The 24,422-nt window shown below is 44.2% G+C and overlaps 1 protein-coding gene and 1 long non-coding RNA gene across 3 annotated transcripts in view; one reads left to right on the top strand and one right to left on the bottom strand.

Moving 5' to 3' along the window:
• The window catches only part of CPE (carboxypeptidase E), a 106,511-nt gene that overhangs the window by 6,374 nt on the left and 75,715 nt on the right, over positions 1–24,422 (top strand). The window contains exon 1 of one of the 2 annotated variants that reach the window (XM_055336606.1): positions 911–1,321. The exons of the other annotated variant lie outside the window; for it this stretch is intronic. Coding sequence (XP_055192581.1) covers positions 1,015–1,321 — 307 coding nt within the window. The 5' untranslated portion in view covers positions 911–1,014. Of the gene's footprint in view, positions 1–910; positions 1,322–24,422 lie in introns of those variants that run through there. 2 annotated transcript variants of the gene reach the window in all.
• Positions 14,367–22,528, bottom strand: LOC129516991 (uncharacterized). The gene is made up of 3 exons (XR_008665919.1): positions 22,142–22,528; positions 21,881–22,029; positions 14,367–15,959 (listed from the first exon to the last, which is right to left on the bottom strand). It is a non-coding gene; the product is annotated as an uncharacterized LOC129516991 (long non-coding RNA).

Here is a 24,422-nt window from a genome sequence, read left to right as displayed (position 1 = left end):
CTGTGAATCAAAGTGCAAGCCAGGCCTTGCGATAAACGAAAAGCCAAGTGTTGGGTGTGTGTTTGGGGTATCAATACAGTCGCTAAAGACGCGCCACGCGGAGGAGGCAAGGGGCTGCCAATACTAAGGGTTTTTTTTTTTTTTCCGGAATATTTTCTAATTATTGGTACATGAAGATGGAAACCGCAGTCGGCTCTGAGCAGACATCGCTCTAGCAGTCCGGGAGTGCTGTTCCAGCGCCACGTCCTGGCGCTCTCAACGACAGCGACCCTCCCCGCCGCGGCCCTTGGCTTCCCTTCACCTGCGTGTCCCCGCGCCGCCCCCGGCTCGGAGAAGTCCCGCACCCCGGGCCCCGCATCCCGCGGGCTCCGCCCCGCACCCCGGCCCCGCATCCCGCGGGCTCCACCCCCCTGAGCTGTGGTCCCGCCTCCTCACCCCCTCCCCCCTATACCTTGCATCCCCTCCCCGGCTCCGCCCCCGAGCGCAGTGGTCCTGCGCCAACCCCCCCCCCCCCCCCCCCCGGGGCCGTGCTCAGGCCCCCGCACCCCGCCGGCTCCGCCCCCGCGCGGTGGTCGCCCCCTCTCCTCCCCCTCCCCCCTCCCCCGTGCATCCCGCCGGCTCCGCCCCCGCGCGCAGCGGTCCCGCCTCCCCCTCCTCCCTCCCCCATCCCCTCCGCACTCCCCCCCATCCCGCCGGCTCCGCCCCCGCGCGCAGCGGTCCCCCCCTCCCCTCCTCCCTCCCCCATCCCCTCCGCACTCCCCCCCATCCCGCCGGCTCCGCCCCCGCGCGCAGCGGTCCCTCCCTCCCTCCCCCCCCTCCCGGGGCCATCGGCGCCGCCCTCCCTCCCGCCCTCCCGCCGCGCTCTCCTCCCGGAGCCCCGCGCGGCGCGCACCCGCTGTCCCTGGGCGGCGAGGCCGGAGGCGGGCGGCGGCGGCGGCTGCGGACCCGGGCGGCCGCGGACCGGGCGCGCAGACAAAGAGGCGGCGGCGCGGAGGCCCGGGCGGGCGCGGGGCGATGGCGGCGCGGGGCGGCCGGGCGCTGCTGGCGCTGTGCGGGGCGCTGGCCGCCTGCGGGTGGCTGCTGGGCGCCGGAGCCCTGGAGCCCGGGGCGCCCGCGGCGGGCGTGAGGCGGCGGCGGCGGCTGCAGCAGGAGGACGGCATCTCGTTCGAGTACCACCGCTACCCCGAGCTGCGGGAGGCGCTGGTGGCCGTGTGGCTGCAGTGCACGGCCGTCGCCCGGATCTACACGGTGGGGCGCAGCGTCGAGGGCCGGGAGCTGCTGGTCATCGAGCTGTCCGACCGCCCCGGGGTCCACGAGCCTGGTGAGGGCGCGGCGCCCGCGCGCTGGGGCCGCCGGGGGCGGGCGGGGAGGCCGGGGTGGGGGGCGGGGATGGAGATGCGCGGGGCCGGGTGGGGGATGGAGATGCGCGGGGCGGAAGGTGCGGGTGGGAGGTGATGGAGATGCGCGGGGCGGAAGGTGCGGGTGGGAGGTGATGGAGATGCGCGGGGCGGAAGGTGCGGGTGGGGGGATGGAATGCGCGGGGCGGAAGGTGCGGGGGGTGGGATGGAGATGCGCGGGAACGTGACCTAGAGCGCTGCGGGTCGCCGGGTCGCACCTCTGCGGGGGAGCGCTGGCGGCAGAGGCTGGGGGGGGGGGCGGCGCCGAGCAGAACCCGGCGGGCACCTTCACTTGGTCCTACCAGAGACCGGAGGGCAGAGACGAGGGTCCTCAGGGAGGCGGCCGGCCTTCCTCGCAGACCCGGCTCGAAGGACCAGGTGCAGCCATCAGGGACTCGAAGGAAACGGGGACCGGGGCTTGGAGGCCGCGCGCCCTGGGGCCGCAGCCCCGCAGCCCTGCAGCGCGGTTCCTCCAGTCCGTGCGGGTGTGCGGGCTCTGGGGCTCCCCCCCCCCATGTGCACGAGGGGCCGGAGCCGGGAGGACGCCCCAGCCCGGGATGTGCAGGTGCTGGGGCTGCCCCCCCTCCCATGGGCACAAGGGGCCGGAGCCCGGAGGACCCAGCCCGGGGGTGCGGTCCGGCGCTGCCCCCCGGGTGTGCACGGGCCACTGCCCGGGTTCCTGTCCCGGAACCGCTCACGGCCTAAGGAGAAAGGGGTGCCCCGGGCGCTCAGCTTCAGCCAGTGCAGGTGCGCCGTCTGTCCGTGACCAGGTTCTCACTGCGGCTGAGAACCACGCAGCCATCTCATGCAGCTTCCTTCTGAGGATGTCAAGGCACATTTTATTTACCTTAGATGTGATTCATTTAGTATTAATAAAAGGATGTAAACATGTTCTTGGGGCTTTTTTCTGTGGATCTGCTCTTTGGAAATGATGGGACTCTTGAAATGATATGAGGCCTGGACTTTACCTGAACAGTAAAGGTACTGTTAAAATACTCTGGGCTAATAAAAATAGCAGAGGATGCCTGATTTTTTTTTTTTTAATGACAGAGAAAGCTAAAAAATAGGCTAAAAATTCTCAGTGTAGGGCCAGAATAGTTTTATAATGCTATTTTAGGAATCAGACTGAGAAAATATTAAAGTAAGTGATTAGCAGAGACATTGTCATCTTCAAATGCAGAGTGTATGGGTTGATCAATAATAATTCTTCAAACAGGAAACATTTCTTGCCTTCAACTAATAGGAGGGAAAAGTATATATAAGCTTGCTGTCAAAATCCTAAAATGAGATCCTAGAAAACATTTCATGTATTGAGGTCCAGCAGGACTCAGCATGTAGATTTAGAAAGTTTAAAGATTAATTTCATACCGTTCTCTGAAGAAGAAAAATTAGAAATATGATGACTCGTTTTCAATTATTTCAAATAACCAAAGCCAAGAGATCCTGGGCATTTCAAATAACTAAAGTGAAGACATCCTAGGCATAGATAAAGCTAATTTAACTATTTGTGATTCTCCTATTGCTTACTTACTTAGAACCTTTTGTGTTATTTTACTACTGGAGATTGCTCCTCAGAATGTGTTACACTGTTTTTTCAAGATTATATGAAAACTAACCTTAACCATTGTGTTGTTTTGTTTCAAGTTAAATAAGATTCTAAAGTGCATATTACTGCTAAAATGCAATATGCTTTTGAAGATGAAAACAATAGGTCTTGGGCAGCCCCGGTGGCACAGCAGTTTAGCGCCGCCTGCAGCCCGGGGTGTGATCCTGGAGACCCTAGATTGAGTCCCGCATCGGGCTCTCTGTATGATGCCTGCTTCTCCCTCTGCCTGTGTCTCTGCCTCTCTCTCTGTCTCTATGAATGAATAAATAAAATCTTAAAAAAAAAAAAAAGAAAACAATAGGTCTTTTACTTCAGTGCCTGGAATGTATGGTCTTTCAAGATTTGCAGACTTCTCTTTGGATTGCAAACTGTATGAGGGGGGACTGTGCCTCCAGCACTTAGCCTGAATCAGGCACACGGCAGGCATGCAATACACAATATGGAAAAAATGAAACCAGTCATTGGCTGAATATAAGAGTTTTAAAATAAAATGTATTCCTCATAAAGACACACCCCAGATTTAATTCATTTTACAAAAGTGAACTCAGATGTTTTACATTATGTGCTTTATAGTTCCTTGTTAAAAGAAGGGAACTTTAAGTTCATGGTTATTTAATAATGAAATACAAATGTCTATCCATTGTTTTTTATTTATTTTTTATTATTTTTAAGTAGCGTCCATACCCACTGTGGGGCTTAAACTCATAACCTCTAGATCAAGAGTTACATGCTCCACTGACAGAGCCAGCCAGGCACGGTGTCCATTGTTTGTTTGTTTATTTACATTTTATTTATTTATTTGAGAGAGAGAGAACAAATGAGAGCATGAGTGGAGGGGCAGAGAGAGAGAGGGTGAAGCAGACTCCTGAGGAGGGAGCGCGATGTGGGGCCTGATTCCGGGACCCTGGGATCATGACCTGAGCTGAAGGCAGACGCTTATCTGACCGAGCCAGCCAGGTGCCCCTATCCGTTGTATTTTTAGAGGTAGAAATAAACTATTGTGCACCAACACTAAAAAGCCACAAGGGTGATTTTCTCTCCATCACTTTGTAAGAGGAGATAAGTAGGTTAGAAATTTTCGTGAACTAGTGTTAACAAACACAATTCAACTGAGTAAATTTTAAGGATCTTATTGACTCTATTTACGGATTCATGAATGGGTCGGCATCCAATCGAGCAGATAAAAAGGAACTCCGCGGAGCTGCACAAAATGAAAGATTTTAATAGGCAGAAGGGAGCGGGATCAAAGAAGTTACACTAGGCAAAAAAGCAGATTCATTATTGTAAGGTTGCTTTCCTTTAGGGGACGGCAGAGTTCTCTGAGGCAGGATCCCTAGCTAGCGCTCATCGGGTGATTCCTGATTGACTGGTTTAAGATTCCATTTCTGGGACTATGATTAACCTATGTCTTGGTTTGTTTGGTGATGTGGGGCTTAGCATAAGTGACTCCACTTTGGGCCCATCGTCTTATTTCTAACCCTAGTAAGAAGAGAGGTCTGATTAGTATATAAGTTTGATACTACTCTACGAATGAATTTTTTTTAGGATGTTGGAGAGTATTCACCATTCTTAAATGGTTTTGAAATTCCTTCTAGAGTAAAATGTTTTAAGGAATGTAAGAGGCATATGCACACTTATTCTGAGGTAGAAATGGATGCATACAGTGTGTTTTTGAGCACCACACACTTAGGTGGGCAAGTTCAGTGGGCTGTGCAATGATTCCCAAGCCCGTCCTTGCCCTCTGGGGAATTAAGAAATGGGAGTTGAGCAGTATGGAGGCTGCAAGAACAGTGTGGGAGGACTGGAGAAAGGACACTGGGGACATTAGGTTATTGATGACTGGATGACAAGAAGGCAGGAAATGTGCAGTTCCTAGAATTTACCAGTTCCAGTGTAGCTCGTACAGATGTATGTTTTAGCAGAGGCCACTGCATCTAAGGGCAATGTCTTAACCATTTTCACCCTGTACGTATCTTTGTTTTGTTTGTCTGTTTGAAATACTATTTCTGAGCAAGCTAGTAGGAAATAATATTTGGCTTAACAAATTCATTTATTTGATGAAAACTTTGATCAACTTGCCTGTATTCATTTTATTTTCCAGTAAGAGAAGTGTCAAGTTCGTTAGTTTTCCTAATCAAAAATTCTTTTTCTGGTGCTCCTGGGTGGCTCAGTGGTTGAGCGCCTGCCTTCGTCTCAGGGCGTGACCCCGGGGTCCTGGGATCGAGTTCTGCATCGAGCTCCCTGCATGGAGTCTGCTTCTTCTCCCTCTGCCTGTGTCTCTGCCTTTCTCTGTGTCTCTCATGAATAAATATATAGAATCTTAAAAGAAAACTCTTTTTCTGAACTTTAAGAAAATGTAGCTAATGTGTAGGGATTTGGTTATTGTAATAGAAGAGCTCTCTCCAAACCAAACATCTCTACATAAGGCTTCCCCTGTGGTAGAACTGGGAAATGAGAGGTTTACTCGGTTAAATTAGCAGGTTATGGATCAAAGGTATCCATTCATACCACCTGCTCTCTTCCTGAACAGAAAGAAGTGCTCATTATACTTGCTTGGTACTAGGTTGTGGCCTGAGCTGGAACTTATCTTCTGAAAGTCATTCATCCTGTCAGACATTCTACATTTGAATTCCTCAAAAGGGAAAGAAAATTCCATTTTGAATTGGTCAGCAAGGGCTATCCATACCTATTCTATCATGGCACCATTGGAATCAACTTGATTCTTGACTAGTTGGATGTGGGGTCTCAGTTATTACTCTGTACCACGTGAAGCCTGTAAAACTGTGTTGGAAGAGTGTTGTGGGCACCCGCCACTCTCCACCAGAAGAACTGCAAGTGGTCTTGGAACCTGTCTCCTCTCCTCACACTTCAGGGGTCTGGACTCCAGATGCAGGAGTAGGATGAGGGCTGGGCTAAGATGAGTCTTTGTCAAACCGGGCTGTGGGCTGATTCTGGATGCTTGGATGTTTCCTTAGATATGATACCTGCCAGGCTTCATCATGTTCCTCATTTTTCTATCTGTTTGCTTATATCTTACGCTTCTAAACTATTCCTGTGCATAGGAACTCATGTTCTCAAACCCAAATATACGCTTTCCTAGGTGTGCATATCCATCATTACAGAAAATGATACAGGTTTCATGAAAGAAACCTATATTAATTTGTGTCTAAACAATGGAATCTGTTTTCCCAGACCACTCCTTCCAGAATTAAACAGGAGAGATAAGATTAGTCTATTTAAAACGTGAATTCTTTTACATGCAGTTTAACATTGCTCTTGGGAAGTAAATTTGATTTATAGCTAAAACGCTATCTTAGAAACATTCTTTAGAGCATAGTTGTTTTTTTTTCTTTCAAAGGCTGGAATGATTATTTTGGACCTATTCCTTCCAAAATCTGTTAAAACTTAAAGTGTATGAATGCCAGTATGTATTTGCCAAATATTGTGATGGAACATTTAATGTTGGCAAAATTTCTATACAAATAAAAAAAGTGAGGGTTTTGATCATTTTGTACGACCTTTTTCATACCAGATTAGTATGTATTAGTGGGAAATGCTTATAACTGAGTAACACCTTACGGTTGGTGAACATAGATGTTAGATTCTGGAGAAGGATCTAGACGTGTACCACATATGGTCAAGAGTTATTTTTAGACCTGAGTGAGTCATTGCAGCTCTTGCCAAAAATTGTGTATTTGATTGACTTGTGATTGGCTTATGGAAGAGAGGCAATGGGACTGACCTCTAACATTATATCCTGTGCTCAAAGTACCAGCTTTCTCTGGAAACCGATTTGAAAGATGGCAAAGGAATCGTTTGCAGCATCCCTTATTGGCATAGCAGGGGGGTGAAATCCTCACCTTTCCAATGACTTCCTTTGGGAAAGATATTTTTGACAAATACAAGAATAGCCCCTATTGGGGTGACATATAACCCAGACTTTCCTAAAGTATATTCAACGGAACACTAGTTCAACTTGGCTTGAGAAATATTCGATAAACAAAAATAAATAGGTTTGTATATTGCACACCTAATCAGAGCCCTTAAATAAGCTAACCTGTATTGTATTTTTTATTACTATTTTTTTTTTGCTAACCTGTATTTTAAATCTCCAAGTTAGATATATACTCTACAGTATTTTTCAAACTTTTTTTCCCCATGGAACCCCCTCCCTCCCCCCCCCCAAGGAACTGATTTTGGAACTAGTATCTCATTAGTTTGAGAAACAGAGCATTACCACCTTATCATTCATTAACATATTAGGCAGGGTTAATTTGGCAATTCTGTAGCAGAGGGACTCACAGGAGGAGAGCATATGGTTTCCCTGCCCCCCACCCCGACCCCTCAAATAGCTAGCTTAGAGATTTGTGTAAAATCTTAAGATATGCTCATTGGATTGAGAACTTGGTCCTGAGGCCATCAGGCAGGGTACAGATAATTTTGACAGGAAAGGTTAAAGTAGCAAGTGCATTCCAGTTCCTTTATTGGTAAGTGGCTTTAGGCTTTTAGCTTCTGTTCACCTGTTTTTCTTACCCGTGAAATAGGAAGACAGAGAGACGGTCCCTCGCAGGGCTGCCTTGAGGCCAGAGCAGCATGGCTCGCAGAAAATAATTTCATCGAGCTGTTGACATCGAGTCATAGAGAAGACGGGTGAGTTTGTTGGGATTTTTCTGCCCTTGCAGTACACCTGGCCAGTGTGCTGCGCGGGCTGTGCGCCCTGGGCCCACCCGTCCTGGTGGCCCCCAAGCCCCAGGGCCCCCCCTCACTGTTCCTGCCTCACCGATGGTTGCCTTCCTTCCATTCTTAAAGTGGGAGGCAGTCCCACTTCTCCTCAGTTTGACCTCTTACTTCAGTCAGAACGGTGGGTGGTGCCCTTCGGTGTTGAGGGTGTCTTCCTTTCTGGTCCCTTCTCCTCCACGGAGCTAAATAAGCCCAGGGCAATCCCCAAATTGACTTTGGCAAACTAACTTACTTTTCCAAAAACTTCATGCTCAGGCCCTGACTTTCTTTTTTTACAGACTGGGCGCTGAGTGAGAGCTTTGTAGAACCTCCTTCCTCTCCCTCATTTTCTTACTCCCATTTTTGTTTGTTTGTTTGTTTTCCAGAATTCTTTGCAGAGCTGATGCAGAAAGGTTTATACTACCTGCATCCATGTCAGGGGGGTGCTTTTGTTCCTGTTTTTAACTAATTGCTCTCAGGCAAATTACTTAACTGCTCTTTCAGTCTTAAACTCACCACCTATGAACTGACGATAACCCGATGATTCAGTAAAGTAGTAAGTATAAAGCCCTCAGTGCAACAGGTGTTGACAATTACTATGGCCTCATTTTTTTTTTAAGATTTTATTTATGAGAGACAGAGAGAGAGAGAGAGAGAGAGAGAGAGGCAGAGACACAGGCAGAGGGAGAAGCAGGCTCCCTGCAGGGAGCCTCATGTGGGACTCCATGTGGGACTCCATGTGGGACTCGATCCCGGGTCTCCAGGATCATGCCCTGGGCTGAAGGCAGCGCTAAACCGCTGAGCCACCTGGGCTGCCCATACTATGGCCTCTATTATGGTCTTTCTCAAAGCCCCACAGGCTGTGAGCTTCCTTTGGTCAGGGATTGTCTTTATCCCAAAGTTTAGTGCTCCAGATCGGACCTAGTGGCCACTCAGCGGATGTTTGTGATGTAAATGGAGTTTCCCAAACAGCCCAAAAATGTGCATCATGACCCAAGGCTGTATTGAAGCCCAGTGCTGATTTTATGCCTGTTGGCACACCGGAAGGGTGATAACAAGAAAGGATGGATTTCTTATATATATACTTTCGTTTTGTTGTGATGTGTCCAGTTTGGCACGATGCAGGGCAATCCACTGGCTGCACATTTCAGGGACGGCTTGCTGTTTTCGTTGCCATAACTGGATTCTTCCTCTTGAGACATTTTAGAAAATTGGGTGGCTTTTTAAGCATTAAGTAAAAGTTCTTTTTTTTTTAAAAAAAAAGATTTTATTTATTTTTGAGAAAGAGAGAGTGTGTGGGAGCATGAGTAGGGGAAGGGCAGAGGGAGAAGGGGGCTCCCCGCTGTGCAGGGAGCCCTACCCTGGGCTCCATCCCAGGCCCCCCCAGACCATGATCTGAGCCCAAGGCAGATGCTTAACCAAATTTGCCACCCAAGCACCCCTTGATAAAAGCTCTAAAGATAAGCAGTAAAAATGTACTTAGTAAAATTTTTGACCTTTAAAAAAACCTACATGAGCCCTTTGTGTTGTGTACTAAGAACTGTGAGCTCTTTTGAACGTAGAAGGCGTGCATCCCAGGTTTCAATTCCCCCTCCCTCATGAAACGGCATTCAAGTCATGCCTCTGAAAATGCCACAGAGGAGGAGGTTTATCTGAAAGTCAGCTGATGGGTGAAATCAACTCAAAATTGAAATATGTTTAAATTTACTCTTTCCTTCCCTTCTTGTTTATTACTGGAATTGCTGCCAGTCCATTCCCCTGAATGTTTCAATTTCTTTCAAAATTCAGGATACGGTGTTTTGTGGACGATCCAGCAGCCAGCTCTTTCTGATAACATGTGGCTGAAGAGCAGATCCTGTCTGTATTACCAGTGCCTTTTATTATTTTCAAATGATTACCTACATCTTTGAATGTCTTCAAATCGTAATCCTTGAAGGTTAAGGTGGCTTTTGTGAGGGTGTTAGAGAGCTGATTCTTAAACAGGAAATAAATGAATTACTATAGTAAGCTCAGCAACCACTTTCCACTGCCAGTAAATATTTTGTGTTTTTTAATAGAAATCTGTTTACTACAGAGTCACTGCTGAGCATCATAGTTTTCTCAAATAATGACAACAATTATACCTCTTGTTAAGACATTTGCTTTCAAATGAAGACGGATTATTTAAAAACCGGAGGCAGATCACTCATTTTAAAAAAATGAGACTAAATATAACCTTTAACTTAAATCCAGGTTCCCAAAAGAATCCCATGCTGTGGTTATGTGTGTTCAGGGAGTTGGGAAAAACAACCACCATCTCATGTATTTGCCCATGTAGGCGACTGCTCGGATGCTCCCATCCCAGAGTGGTGCTGTCTGATTGGACCTACCCAGTTTCTCTTACTACATTAAATTATTAAAAACCAGGAAATCGCTTTATTATGCAGCTGTTATCCACTGCCATTGTCCATCTCCTTCCACCCCCTCCCCCAAGAAATATTCTGTTTCTAGAGCTCAGTTAAACAACTTGCAAAAAAAAAAAAAAAAAAAAAAACTTGCACAAATCATAAGCTTGACCATGGGCTCGGGATAGGAATGGCTTGATATAAATGTTGGGCTGTTACCTCCCTGGCCAAAATTCTGAATACCTTTTCCCTTTCCTTTTTCTTAGTCAAGAGGTAGTCTTAAAAATGGCCTTTTCTCATAACCATTAGGAAAAAATTGCTAGGTAACATTCCAAGGTAAAGGCATCTTTTCAAGATGAAAAGAAATTTCAGGCTTTTGTCAGCGTAGCTGATATTTTTAATACAATTCAGAGAATATGGACTGTGAATACCCAGTATGTATATGCTATTTTATTTTTATTTGCCAGTCACCCTTCCAGGCAGTGCCTTTGCATATCTTAAAATGAGTTATTTAGTTTCATGACTTGAATTCATTTTTTTAAAGAAGATTTTATTTATTTGAGAGAGAGACACACACGAAGAGACATGCGCTTGCGCGCACGCACACACACACACACACACACACACACACACTGTGTGGAGGGGCAGACGGAGGGAAAAGGAAGAAGCAGATTCCCCGCAGCTCTCCCGGGGTCTCGATCCCATGATCCTGAGATCTTGACCTGAGCCCAGATCAAAAGCTGGACACGTAATGGGCTGACCCACGCATGTGGCCCTTGGGTTCACTCTTTCCCACGTGTTGAGCTTAATTTACATGCCATACAACCAGCGGTCGTGTCACTCTGTTCTGTAAAATGTGCACTGCATAGAAATGCAAGGGGCGCAGAGCTCCCTGTGCTGTTCCTCAGGCAGCAAGCCTAGAAATAGGGTGGGGGGGGTGTTGGCTGGAAATGTCAGGCATTTGCAAAATAAAATGGCTTCTGTCCTCTTTTATGTTTCAGGTGCAGTGTGGGACATATATTTTAAAGTACAAACAGTCTTATTGAAATAGTTTCATTTCTCTTAAACTGTGACATTGTTCAGCACAGATACTTTTTTTTTTTTTTGAAGTTTACTAGAAGAAACCAGTCTCATTCATTGTGGGAACTCAGGAAATGTTAAGCCAGCTTCTTCTCATAATCAGCTTTATGGGAATTAAGTTAATGGACTTTTGGAAAACTGCACTAACTCTGCACAGTCAACGGGACCTTTATAGTGCTCACACAAAAAGAAATCTGCTTATTAGATGTATTTTTCTCAAGGGTCAGTTTTAGTCTTTGGAAAATGCTAAAGCAATATAAAATATATTCTCAGGTGAATATCATATGGATGTATAGTGAATGGTACCATATAGACAAATAGGCTAAAGTACTATATGGATACATAGGTTTTGTCTAGATGATGGCATGATAATCATGAGTGGAGCAGTCATTTTAAATTATTTTGAATTTCACATCAGTTTATTTATATTTGCAGATTTCAGTTGCATCTGTAAAATAGCCTTCATTTTCCTTGTTTTTACTCCTACCCATAGCTATTATCAGGAAATAAAGAATCTTCTCTTTTGTGTAAGTGGCCTACTAAAGAACAAGCCTTGGGGTGGCTCGCTGGCTCCGTCAGCAGAGCTTGCAACGGTTGAGTTTGGGCCTCACGTGTGGGGGGAGAGATAACTTAACCATGAAATCTTAAACAGCCTTTTCTCATAAGCTCTCTTCTTTCAGGAAGTTTTCTTGAGTTATTGTTGCTTTCATTATATCTGGTCAGATACTCCACCAGGGTTTTAAATAGTTGGCCAAAGTTGCCTTTACGTTTATGAGGAGTCTAGCGAGGTGTGGAGAACCTCACCAGTAAATGGGGTCCCTCATTTTCTCCTCTTCCACCTTTGGCTTTTCCTTTCTTTGGATACATCTGAATAACAGTTGAGAGGCTTTTGTCTGTTAACTTTGGGTTGTAAACACGCGCGGACGTGTCCAGGCTCATGTACTGCCGAGCACGTATTCCGCAGCTCTGTATCTCTTTGTAAACACCCTCCAACTTGGTCCTACCTGACCCGGTTTTCCAACCTGCCACAGGTGGGTATTGAAGAATATTTATCTTTATGGGAACTTAAAGATGCAGAAAGAATCTGCCTATTGTCGGGAAAAAAAAAAAAGGTCCTTAAAAGGAAAATTTAAAAAATAAATTTGTTTTTTTTAAGATCTCATCACAAGGGACCTTAATTAATCCCCTGTATAATGCACATAAATTGCTGTTATTTGTGGATGAGGAAAGATTCACTTAGTGAATACATTAAGAATAGTTACACTGTAAAAAGGACAGGAAACCTGAGGAGTTTATTTTTTAAGATGAAGACCCTCAGGAGTCACATGCTCTACTGACTGAGCCAGCCAGGCACTCCTCAGGGGGTTATTTTCTTTTATTTATTTATTTTTAAAAAAGATTTTATTTATCTGTTTGACAGAGAGAGAGAGTCTAAGCAGAGGGAGAGGGAGGCAGAGGGAGAAGCAGACTCCCCGCTGAGCAGGGAGCCCAACACGGGACTCGATCCCAGGACCCTGGGATCATGATCTGGGCTGAAGGCAGATGCCTAGCCGACTGGGCCACCCGGGCACCCCATATCCTCCCCTTTTTAAAAGAAAGGCTTCCTAACCTGCCTGTTGTCTTGTGGAACCAGGCTGGCGACTGCACATTTCAGTGGGGACTGTCTGGTGTGTGTTGCGCCTGTAGAAGGTTCTCAATGCAGTCTTGAGGATGACGAGCACTTCAGAGTGGACAACACACGTTAGGCACAGTTGCACACCCTTTGCCAGACTATCGACTGTGGCTGTGGAGGAGGCGCATCCTGTCTCCACCACAGGTAGAGGTCATGGCAGCGCAGAGTCGTGCCCCCCCCCGCCCCCCGTGATCTTGGGCCATCTCTGGCAGGTTTCCTGCTGTATCTGGGGTGCCTGGCATCTGCATCTGACCACAAGCTGGGTCTGATGTTAATGTACCGCGGCAGCCTCGTTGTCTCTTGTTCTGGTCCTTTCTATACAGAACCTTGACTTTGTGTTGCCTCTTGATCTGCTTCTTGGTAAGATGCTGGTCCGTGTTGTGTTGAGTTGAAGCCACATCACTCTGGCTGCTTTTCCTGTATCAGAACCAAAGTTCTGAGTGCCAAGGGCCCTTAGTCATCAGAAGGATGATCCTGAAGTCGTGACCGAAAAATCAAAGAGAGCCATGAGCCATCATCAGCGGGCAGTTGAATGCTATTTTGGTATTTGTAAGAGTTGTGTGGTCCTGTCAACGGGGGTGGTAGTGAAAAGGAGGAAACTGTCTTTGAAACAGGATGGAAATTACTAAATTATTGTAAGAGCCAAGGAAATACAAAGCCAAATTAGTGGTATGATCATCTGGGAGGGAATTACCAGTTCCAATTTATCTTGGAAATTAGGTGAAGATAGGTCATAAAGCTAAGGGTAAGCTGTGGGTAAGTCTTCCTTGCTCTCTTCTCTAAGTTTTGCAGTTCATGAAATAGAAATGGTTATAGTGGGTCAACGTGGCAGTCGAGAGGGTGAGAAAAACTGCCCCAAGTACCTGCAGCTTTGGCTGTCACATTTGACCAGAACTTCAGTGCACTGCGGTGGTAACCCCCAACACTGCCCACGTTTCTTTGGGAAGGAACCTCAAAACTGTGTGGCTTGACGTAGCTGCTTCCCTTTGGAGTAAGAATCTTAAACCCTAAGGAGCTTTAGAAATAATTTATATATCAGTGGGATATTAAGTACTATTAAAACTTAAAATGTTTAATAGAATCCGGTAGATTCCGATGTCTAAAGATTAACCTTGTAATTCCAGTAGGAAAATGTGTCAATTATGACTGTTAAGCTGAAATTTTAACCAGGTTGTAAACTGTATTAGAACATTAATAGAACCTAAGAATCACCATGCATGGGGGAGGGAGTAGGAGAAATAGGTAAACTGTTTTGTTTTGATAAAATTGAAAGAAAGAATGACCATGTACACTTAATGTATTAGACTTGCCATATCATTTAAGAAGTTAGGATTGTGTGTCAGTCAGTCAAACAAGGAGCTTAAAAGAGAAATTGAATATATTAAATTTATTTTTACAGTTTGAAATTTTTAAGACAAGTTTACTGAAGTGACCAAATTTCCCTTTACGGTTAAGATTATAGAAGCTGCTGGACTTGTAAATGCATCAATATGATTTGTAAACTGAACTTCAATACTTATGGAATAACTAAGATTTTGCACTTATGCTTCATAACTCGAATAAGTTGAATGTCGACATTTAAAAAACAAATTTCTAGATCTTTTCTATTCACCCAAGTCACTCTCTAAGTCATCGAAAAGCTTGAATTTAACCGTAGTTCCAGCATACGGTGGCTCAGAGCTCAGTGTAGGGAGCCTTTCCCCTCGGAAGAGCTTCCAAATTCAGAAGCTGCAGGAGATTTTGGAGGTGCTGAACATTTGCAGAATAATCTGGTAAAATGCTTCCTCGTATGGTCGATGCATGGGAAGGATTCTATAAGTGCTCCTCAAATTGACTTTCTCCAAATCTCCCCAATATGCTTAACTGGTGTTCGGCTGATTTCCGTCTTCCACCATCCACTGTAGTGTCTGGGATGAAAAGAGTTTCATGTTTGTGTACGTGTGAGTGCTACACGATCCTTCTGTACCTCTCAAATCCATGGCAACATCTAATTTTCTCTCCACTGGTCCCTGTGGATGGAACTGGAGAACTTCCACTAAAAGAGTGTAGCAGCTTCAGGCCCGTGTCTGCATTGGTGGTCTGTTTATTGAGGACAACTCTAAGCCTTGCACTAGCAATAAAAACCATGAACTATGTGTCAATTATTTTTACTATTTCTGAGACCTTTTTCTTATTATTTTTAGACTTCTGGGTATGGTTTATTGTTGAGTCAGATTGATGGGTAGGTGGGAGTTGGGGGTACTTATTCTAATAAACATTTTTTCTTCTCTTTTGACTCTACTTCAGTTGACACAAACTGTATCTTAAAAAATTACATATAACTTTCAGGAGCATGAAGCATTTTTTTTTTTCCCTGAGTAGTTTTAAAACTCTTATCATTGGTGCTGTTGTTATTTTAACATTGAAGCTGAGCCATTGATTGCTGTAATTCAGTGACCTGGGTGTGCAGGGAGAGGGGATGAATGAGAGTGTGTTTCTTAAATGAATGTACAGAAGGGTGAGACTGTCTGGTATTTCCCCAGAACTCATAGAGTAAGTAGAGTTAATGTATTTATGGACTCCATAAAGAGAGTAGCATAAGCAAAGCATTTATACCTCTGCCAACATTGCCGTGAGGCCAAGAAGGCTCGCAGTTATAAACCATACCACATTTTCCATGATCTCAGTTCCCAGACCGCGGTAACAAGATCACTTTATTATCAAAAAGGCCCTACTAACGACTCGCAGGTATAAATCACCCTAATTGGACAACCAAAGACATTCATTCACTAGGCATTCAGAAATGCCAAATACAAGTGCTTTTAAACCACTTCCCGATTGGAAGTCAGACTCCGGGTAGTAGAGGTCAGTAAATGAAGTGCCTCTTTTGTTACCGTTGTATTTTATCACATTTTAAAATCTCTAAAGTAGCTATTTAACAATAATAACCAAGTACTTGCTCTGTGACTGAGATTCTTGCAGAAGGGAGCAATGCACAGCAGTGTTTTACCAAGTACCTAATGTGAAGGTATTGACTCAGATTCTACGAGGAGTTGAGAGAGGCAATCCCGAAGGGCTTTCAGAAGGAGGGGGACTTGAGCAGGTCTTCCAGTGAATCGAATCTGGAAAGTAGGAGAGAGGAATTCATTCTGTGCCAGTATTAGATGAGTCTTGTGTCTTTTCCTCCACTGCCCCTGTGAGTGGTGATGGGTAAGTATTCAGTAACTGCTGTGACAGTTAATTGCATTCCATCGACACGTGAAATTTCCACTTTGTTAGAATATAATGTTTAGGGTGTTGTCCCTTGAAGTCGATTTCCCTCCTCAGGAGGACAAAACTAGTTGGGATGGAGATTATGTTAACATTCGGTATAATAACATAATGTGTGTGTCTATAATACAACCTACATATCATGTAACATGTATACATTTATATATATTATGTGTATATGTATAAATTAAGCATATAAAATGATGCAGTTAGATTAGATATCATACAATTATATTAAGCATATAATATATATTATATTGTAATAAGCAGTTGATTACCAGTATGATTTCACTTCTATGTAGCTATTACTGGACACTCTTTAAAAGTTATGGAGTAAAAAGATGTTAAGTAATTTTGATTTAGTTTGACTAATCTCCCGCAGTTAGACATTGCTCAATTATATTTGACTATACATTTCAAAAACTGTCCTTAATAACAAAATGAAAACCAACACCAGAAAAATGATGTTGTTTGATACTGAAAGAGAAGTCAGCCCGTAGCTTTTCTCCATTCATTGGCAGACATTCCAGAACTTTCATCCAGATGCATTTGTGTAGCATTTGAATAATGATCATGTAGTTTGTCGGATGCTTTTGGGAGAGAAATTCACTGTGCAGAAATATTTAGTATTTAATTTTTTCAAATTATAGGTTTTTGATTAGAGTAAAATTATTTTAAATTGCTCCTACTGTTAAACCCAATCTTTATTAGTGTTACATAGAATTGTGAAATGGAATCATATAATTTTTTCCTTCGATCTGGAAGGAACACTCTCATTTTATAGATGATTGCATTGGGCTCCTTGTGTAGCCTAGGAGGCCTAGAACCCATTTCCTCATAGACAGTTGAACCTTCTTTCTAGAGTATTTCCCATCGCAATGTATACAGAAAGGGGAAGCAGCATAACTATTCTTTATGTGGCTGTTGAGGGTCATGAGCTAACTGCATGGGATGCCGTCCAGAAAGGAGTTTACAGGAACATAATTTTTCAGCGTTTTCAATTCCTTAGAGCAGAATTTCCTGCCCTGTGTGCTGTAAATGGGTGTGGGTGCACCTGGGTGGATGGACAGGGCCTGGGGTGGCCAGAGAGTGTGTGTTAAGTGGCAAAATCAGGAAAGGACTGAAATAGGTCACTTTAGCATACTCTAAGTATATATAGAAAATGTTAATTTTAGGGGGCACTAGAATCCACTCTCTAGGAAGAAATAGGTTTTTGTTGAAAGACTGCTCTGATGAACTCTTTTGAGGCCTGGGCCTTCAGTGCTGAGGAATGGGCTAAACTGAATAAGAAGGAGGGGCACAGTTTCAGGGACTGTGTGACAGTCAGAGAGGGAGAGAAAGACTTAGTGGCTGGTGGCTTAAGAGAAACCTTGGGGAGGACAGAAATGTCGAATGGGGAAGTCATCCACTCTGCTCTGCGATGCTGTGGAGTACATTACTTTGGGAAATGAGCTGAGGTACTTAGTCTTGCTTCAAGATGAGCACTGGCAAAACCAGAGATTGTCCAAGGAAGGGCAGTTAGATAGATGTTCAAATACACTTAGGAGAATTTATTAACAAAGGTCAGATATGCACAGTGCTTCCTGGAATACGTAAAGGCAGGGGTTTTGGGGGGGATGTAATCCAGACATCTCTCATCTCACTGACCATTTATAGTAAAGTTTTAGATTCCTGAGTTGTGTTTTCTAAATTGGAATCCTAGTCCCTGGAGAAGGTAAACACTGGGGGAGGGTGCTCGAGAGGATAGGTTTGTGCGCCCCATGCAGAATGAATCATGTGTCGTTGAAGGTTACGTGTACAGAATATAAGTAAGTAATACTGGGTGAGGTTTCCTTCTAAAAATAGTACTTGGGTTGGCCTGTTCATGTGTCTACATTAAATTTTGATGTGAAAAAAGTTACCTGTGCTAAAGAAGAGTACCTATTTTTTGAGAATTTTTTTCAAGCCAGTTTCTTAAAGACCTTTATTTCTGGTTGCACAGTCTTGTGAATATACTAAAAACCACAGAATTGTGCACTTTAATAAAGTGCACAATTCTTAAAGAAAGAACTTTATATTTGTGAATGTTTTATAAAACATTACAATGGTAGAAGAATTATTGGTATTATATTGCGTATCTAATAAATAAGCTATCTTAAAAGAATAAACATGCATAGGAACTATACCTGGAAAAAAGTGCCCCCTTAAATTATTGTACAGAAAATAATGGCATGCATTGTTTTAAGGAGTTAAGAACGTATATGAAATCTATATGGGTGAAACTTCTGGTGTTGTTTTTTGCCATTTGTGAGACTCTACCAAGATGATTAGGTGATAGATTCTGTTGGTAATTTACAGGCAGCGTTTGGACAAGCAATAAAAATACCAGAATCTTCAGGACAATGCTTGAGTGAGAGGGTGTGTTCTCACGAACAGGAAATGGGCTAACAATGCAACGAGAAGACTTGAGATAATTTTGTAGTTAATTCAGGGTAAATATTTCCCTTTTGCTCATCGTATTGGTTCCGGTGAAAGTATTTGGTGTGATTTATTCGGACCTGTGCTGTACTTCCCCATCCGATCCCCATGTGTGGTCCCCGGGTGTCGATGCGAGTGGGAGCCCAGAGCCCAGTGGGCACCAGGCCAGGAAGAAGGGGCAGGAGGCGGTTCCGTGTGTCCCAGGTCGGTTAATAATACCCGCAATCATTTGCTTGGGCAGTTTCGTTAGCAGCTCTTTCTTTGCCAAACTAATAAAAAAGTGACTTTCTAGGGTCCTTTTCCAAGTTCCTCTATAACAATGGATTAGAATGAAGAGAGTGTGGACTAAATTCCACCTGCTGTGCAGGCAGACAGGCATTTTTCAGAGAATGCTAACTGGGCACCTACTAGGCCCGTTGATGACGAAAGTGCTTCCGAAGCAGATTGGCTCAAAAACATTACAGTGAAGGGTTGGTGACAACCCCTTCTTGCAGGTATGGCTTAGGGATGGGGCTAATTCTAATAAAAAGAAGAGTCATCCCTTGTTTTAAGGAAATAACTGGGTTGACATTTTATCCGGTTAGTTTTTCTTCTTCCTTTTTTTCTCTTTTAAGATTTTATTTATTTGAGAGAGAGAGAACAAGATGGAGGGAGGGAGGGAGAGGAAGCAGCAGGCTCCCCGCTGAGCGTAGAGCCCAGCGTGGGACTCGATCCCAGGACCTGAGATCAGGGCCCGAACTGAAGTCAGACACTTGACTGACCAGGTGACCCAGGCACCCGCTCAGTCAGTTATTCTAAGACCATTACAAATATTTTCTTCTCAAAAAAAGGAAGAGCGTTTTTTTTTTTTTTTTTTGGTTCATAAAAAGGAGTTCCCCACCGCCCCACCCCACCAAGGTTCAGTTTGCCCTCTCTCTTCTCCTCCCTTCAAAGGAAAGAAAATTGTGTATGTTTATATGTTTCTGTAGGTTGAAATTTTAAATTTAGTAGAGTTTTCAGGAAAAAGTAGTTATTTTTTTTAAAGATTTTATTTTTTTTTACAGAGGGAGAGAGCAAGCACAAGCAGGGGGAGCTGCAGGGGAGGGGGAGGGAGAAGTGGGGTTCCCCCAGCAGGGAGCCTGATGCGAGGCTCAGCCCCAGGACCCCAGACCATGACCTGAGCCGCAGCAGACCTTTAGCTGCCACCCAAGCGCCCCTTTCTTAGTTAATCAAATGTGTCCTTTATACTCAGGTTTTGGGTCCTGGGAGACAGAGTACATCCTGTGTCTGACTTAGTTTCTGGAGTCATCTTTAACTGGGCTGGGAACCTGTTAGCTGGGGTCAGCCTTATGGTGGTTTACAGTGGGGGGGTCTCACTGCCGCGGCCTCTGCAGCCTGGCTGTGAGGTCGCTTGGGGAAAGTGAGCCATCGAATGTTCCACGTGTCAGATAAGATGGCAAAGAGGGTTGGAAAGGTTAAGACAGACGGAGACATAGCATTTAAAATAAAAGAAGAAAAGGAAGCAAAGTCGAAAATAATAAAAAAAAGACAACCACTAAATGGCATAAAGAAGGTAGGATGAAATAGAACATGTAAGCGAAAATATTGAAATGGTGTGAAAAGAACAGGAGTTTATTTTCTATTTTTGCTCATACTCCTGTAATGCTTAGAATGTGCCCAACGATGTTTAGAGGCTTAACTCCCCTAATCCTGAACCTCTGTGGGATTGGTGCTATTATTATCCCTGTTCTACAGACTCGGAAACAGATGCACAGAGAGGTGACATTTAACATCCCAGGCTGGTGAGTGGCGAAATCAAGATTAGAATATACCCGCAAAAAAAAAAAAAAAAAAAAAAAAAAAAAGAATATACCCGCAGATCCTGCTACGTTGTTAAACAAATTCACAAAATCAATACGTTAAGACACCAGTTTGCTTCATCCCCTTCCTTTCTTCTGGGACCAGTTCCTCTCTTCTTGCCTCTCTCTCTTTTCTTTTCGGAGAAATTCTCTCATGTCAGTGGAGCGGAAGCTGCTGCCATGTTCTTCAACACCCCCTCTCCCTGCCTCCAAAGTCTCCTTGCTACCCCGCCACCGGATCTTTATTTTACCCTTTATTTCCAACCATTAGGTTCTCTGCATTTTCATCAGGTAAAACAAGATCATGTGCCTTGGGGCAGATTATCATTTCAACTTAAAAATGGAGCTATATTAAAAAATAAGATTTAACTGTAATTTTAACCATATAAGAATATCATTCTGGTCTTCTCTACATTTATTTCCTTGACTAATCTCTTTAATCAGACATAATATTAACCACAGACTCCTAAGAGGAGTATGTACCAGTGAAAATCTCCTAAGACATGAACACTTGTCATTATATTTAGGACTGCTAGCCTCCAAGTGTAGGCACGGACACATTTACACACACCTTTCAATGGAGTGTGTTTATCTAGGAGATCAAGGGCGTTAGAAACGGAGTATAGATCAGTATTTTAAAATAGAAGGGCGAATGACTTTTTGCTGGTAGACCTGATGCGAGGCGACTCGAAGGCCTAGTAGGTCACTTTAGTGCATCTGATCATTGTAGCTTGAAACATACTGGAGTTCTAAGAATGGGTGGCTCATTTCATTGGAAAATCCGATATTTTTAATGAAGCAGGCGTTGCCATGGTGACAGAAGGGCTTAGCCACTGAAGACTGATTTCATTGGTTGAGTGTCTGCAGACTTGCTTGTTGAGTAACATTAATATGTTGCCACCTGCTGTTTTTTTATTGAGGAGACCATCTGGCATTAAGCCGTATTTCAAGGTACGGTTCCGGTAGACAGAGTACTGGGTGACGTACACACTGAAGTGCCAAAAATAGGTTTTGCAGGAATTGGCTCCTTTAACTAATGGGTGACTAAGAACTTCCACTTCAAATCACTGCGTTTTATAATCAATCATATTAATTCATAATTCTAGGCTTTGACAATAGGAATCAAAGGCTTTACTTTGGAGCTCACTTATGTTATACAAATCTGGTGGCCTCAATATACACCTTTACATGAGTATATTAATTGGATGTGTCTAAAAATGGACCCACTTGATAAACTATTCTCTCACATGGTCTCTCTATAAGCCACATAGTTATATTATAAAAATAATGATCACTGGAGATGTTTAACATATTAAAACTGGAACAATTGTTAGTTTTTCTTTTGTATTTGAGAGTGATAATAGATTTTTCAAGTATGAAGTGAAAAGGAGTCAAATGCATCTGTTATCTAAATGATAACTATCCATTCTAAATAATAAATATGATATATATATATATATATATATTAAGAAACATACCCTCTTAGTTTTGTTGACTGTTTCCTTTGCTGTGGAAAAGTTTTCTATCTTGATGAAGTCCCAGTAGTTCTTTTTTGCTTTTATTTCCCTTGCCTTTGGAGACGTGTCTAGTAAGAAGTTGCCGCAGCCAAGTTCAAAGAGGTTGCTGCCTGTGTTCGGGGGGAAAAAAAGGAGACATACCCTCTTTTTAAGAAGTTTCCAGTGTAGTAGGAGGGGATAAGATGCATATATATGATAATCAAGACAAAATACGACAAGTACCTTAAGAGAAATGCAAAGTGAAGTTTGAGCTTAAAGAATGGAGGAAGATATATCCGATAAGGATACCTCTGTGGAGAAGTGGGGCCTGATTGGCCTAGATTCTAGCAAGTGTTGATGAAGAGAGGCTTCTAGAAGAAGCAGTAACACTCGTTAAAATTATAACCCCAAGCTCTCTTAAGAGCGGGTTCCAAGGTAACTAATGTTCAGAGAACATTAGACTTTGTGTTCAACGCTTACTGCACACGTGAAAGAAGTAAAATCTTAACAGACAGACTTTAGTTGTATTAGGGTGTCCTTGATTAGAAAATATCTGAGCTGCCAATTTAAGCAAAAGGTAAAGTGTGCTTTTGACAGGTCTAGTGAGATGTTGTGGACCAGCCACCAGGAGAGAGGTGTATAGTCGTTAGTTTGAAACGACGTCCTGCATTTCAGGGGAGAGTTTGAGGACAAAGGAAGAGTTTTTGGAATCATCTGCATGACCGGTGAAAGTGGAAGTGGTGACTGTGGATGAGACCACCGAAGGAGAGGGAATAGACAGAGGAAAGAAGGTGTCCCGGGGAAGAACCCTAGGACATATCCACATTTTTTTTTATTTATTTATGATAGTCACAGAGAGAGAGAGAGAGAGAGAGAGAGAGAGAGAGAGAGAGAGAGAGAGGCAGAGACACAGGCAGAGGGAAAGCAGGTTCCATGCACCGGAAGCCCGATGTGGGATTCGATCCCGGGTCTCCAGGATCGCGCCCTGGGTCAAAGGCAGGCGCCAAACTGCTGCGCCACCCAGGGATCCCCCATATCCACATTTTTAAGATTAGAGGAGGTAGACAGAACAGAAGAGCAGTCAGAGGAATAGAGACAGTCGATGAGATTCAGTGCCATAGAAATCATGGGAAGAGAGTTGCAGGGGCTGGGGGCAGAAGGCAGTGTCGGGGCTGCGGAAGTGGATGCGGAAGACAGAGGTCTTCATAAAAGTCACTCCTGCCCTGGTTGGAGATCCCTGTGACATGTGTGGTGGGAGGTTCAGCAGAACTGAGAGGAAGGAGCCAGGCCAAGGAATAAGGAGTAAGCGGAGGGCCGATGCACCTCAAACACTAGCCTTTTCTAACTCATCCAACCAAGGTTCTGGAAAGATGAATCTCTCTCTACCTCTTCATCACACTCATTCTGAAGTCACAGCAATGTGGCTTCCATGGCATCATGCTGTTGAAACTGCTCCCATGAAGAACACTTGTGATCCCATAGGGTGACCCTGTGTCCTGGGGTTGTGCTGGGGCCGTATTCGGTGCTCCTTGGGTATTGGTTAATAGAGCCCCCTTTCACTCTCAAAACTGTCCTGGTTTGGGTGGTAAGTTCTGAGTCACCCTGGCTCTTAACCACCAATTCCACTGAGCAATTTTCAATCCTGATCATACTCGACCTTATTTATTTACATGTGCATTATGCAGTTGATCACATTCGTTTATTGTGACTTGCAGGCTCTTCTTTGACTTGTGTGGGTAAATCTCCTGGTTCTCCTTTTATCTTCTCACTCTTTTTTGAGGTCTCTTCCTCGGTCTACCCCTTGAGTGGTGGCATTGGCCAGACTTCTGTTCTTGGTTTCTTCTCATCTCCTTACACACCTTCTCCTTGGACAATCTCATTCACAGATATAGGGAAAGCTAACTACAAGCCAGTGACTACAAAACATAGCTCTGGTTTCTCCCCCTGGACTTCAGGTTTGCATATCCAGCTGCCTCGTGAACATCTTTACTGTAAGGGAAACTCAACATCTGGGCAAGGATTTGAGCATTGGAGTAGGATGCAGGAGGGTTGCTGCCTCTGCCATGCAGTAGTTTAGAGAACTTGAAGAAGATATTTAATCTTTCTGTGGCTCAATTTTCATTCTGTGGAATCAGAAAATCTATCACACAGGATTTAGGTGGGGATAAAATGAGATAGCAACGTGAAGTGCTTTACATAGCTCATAGCACACAGTGTGTGTTTTATAAATAATAGGGATTGCTTTTATTCCCTGAGCCTTATTCTTCTTCTGAATTTCCTGTTTGATGAAATGTGGAACCCCTATTTGAGTGGAAGAGGACCCATGTTTGGGGGAACACAAAATATTTTTGGAAAGATTGGGTGGTATGTCAATATGGGAGACCCTAAAAGCTGGACAGAGGAGTTTAGATGTAACCAGGGCTTCTGGAAGCTTTGAGGCATAAGGGTGAATCTATGAAAAGTGGTGTGTTTGTAAAATTAGTTATTTTAATATTAAGCCAGATGTCTTAAAAGTGGGGGTGGG

Source organism: Nyctereutes procyonoides, unplaced genomic scaffold (genome assembly GCF_905146905.1).
Source record: "Nyctereutes procyonoides isolate TBG_1078 unplaced genomic scaffold, NYPRO_anot_genome, whole genome shotgun sequence".
NCBI classification, from domain to species: Eukaryota; Metazoa; Chordata; class Mammalia; order Carnivora; family Canidae; genus Nyctereutes; species Nyctereutes procyonoides.
This window is presented reverse-complemented; position numbering and strand designations above follow the sequence as displayed.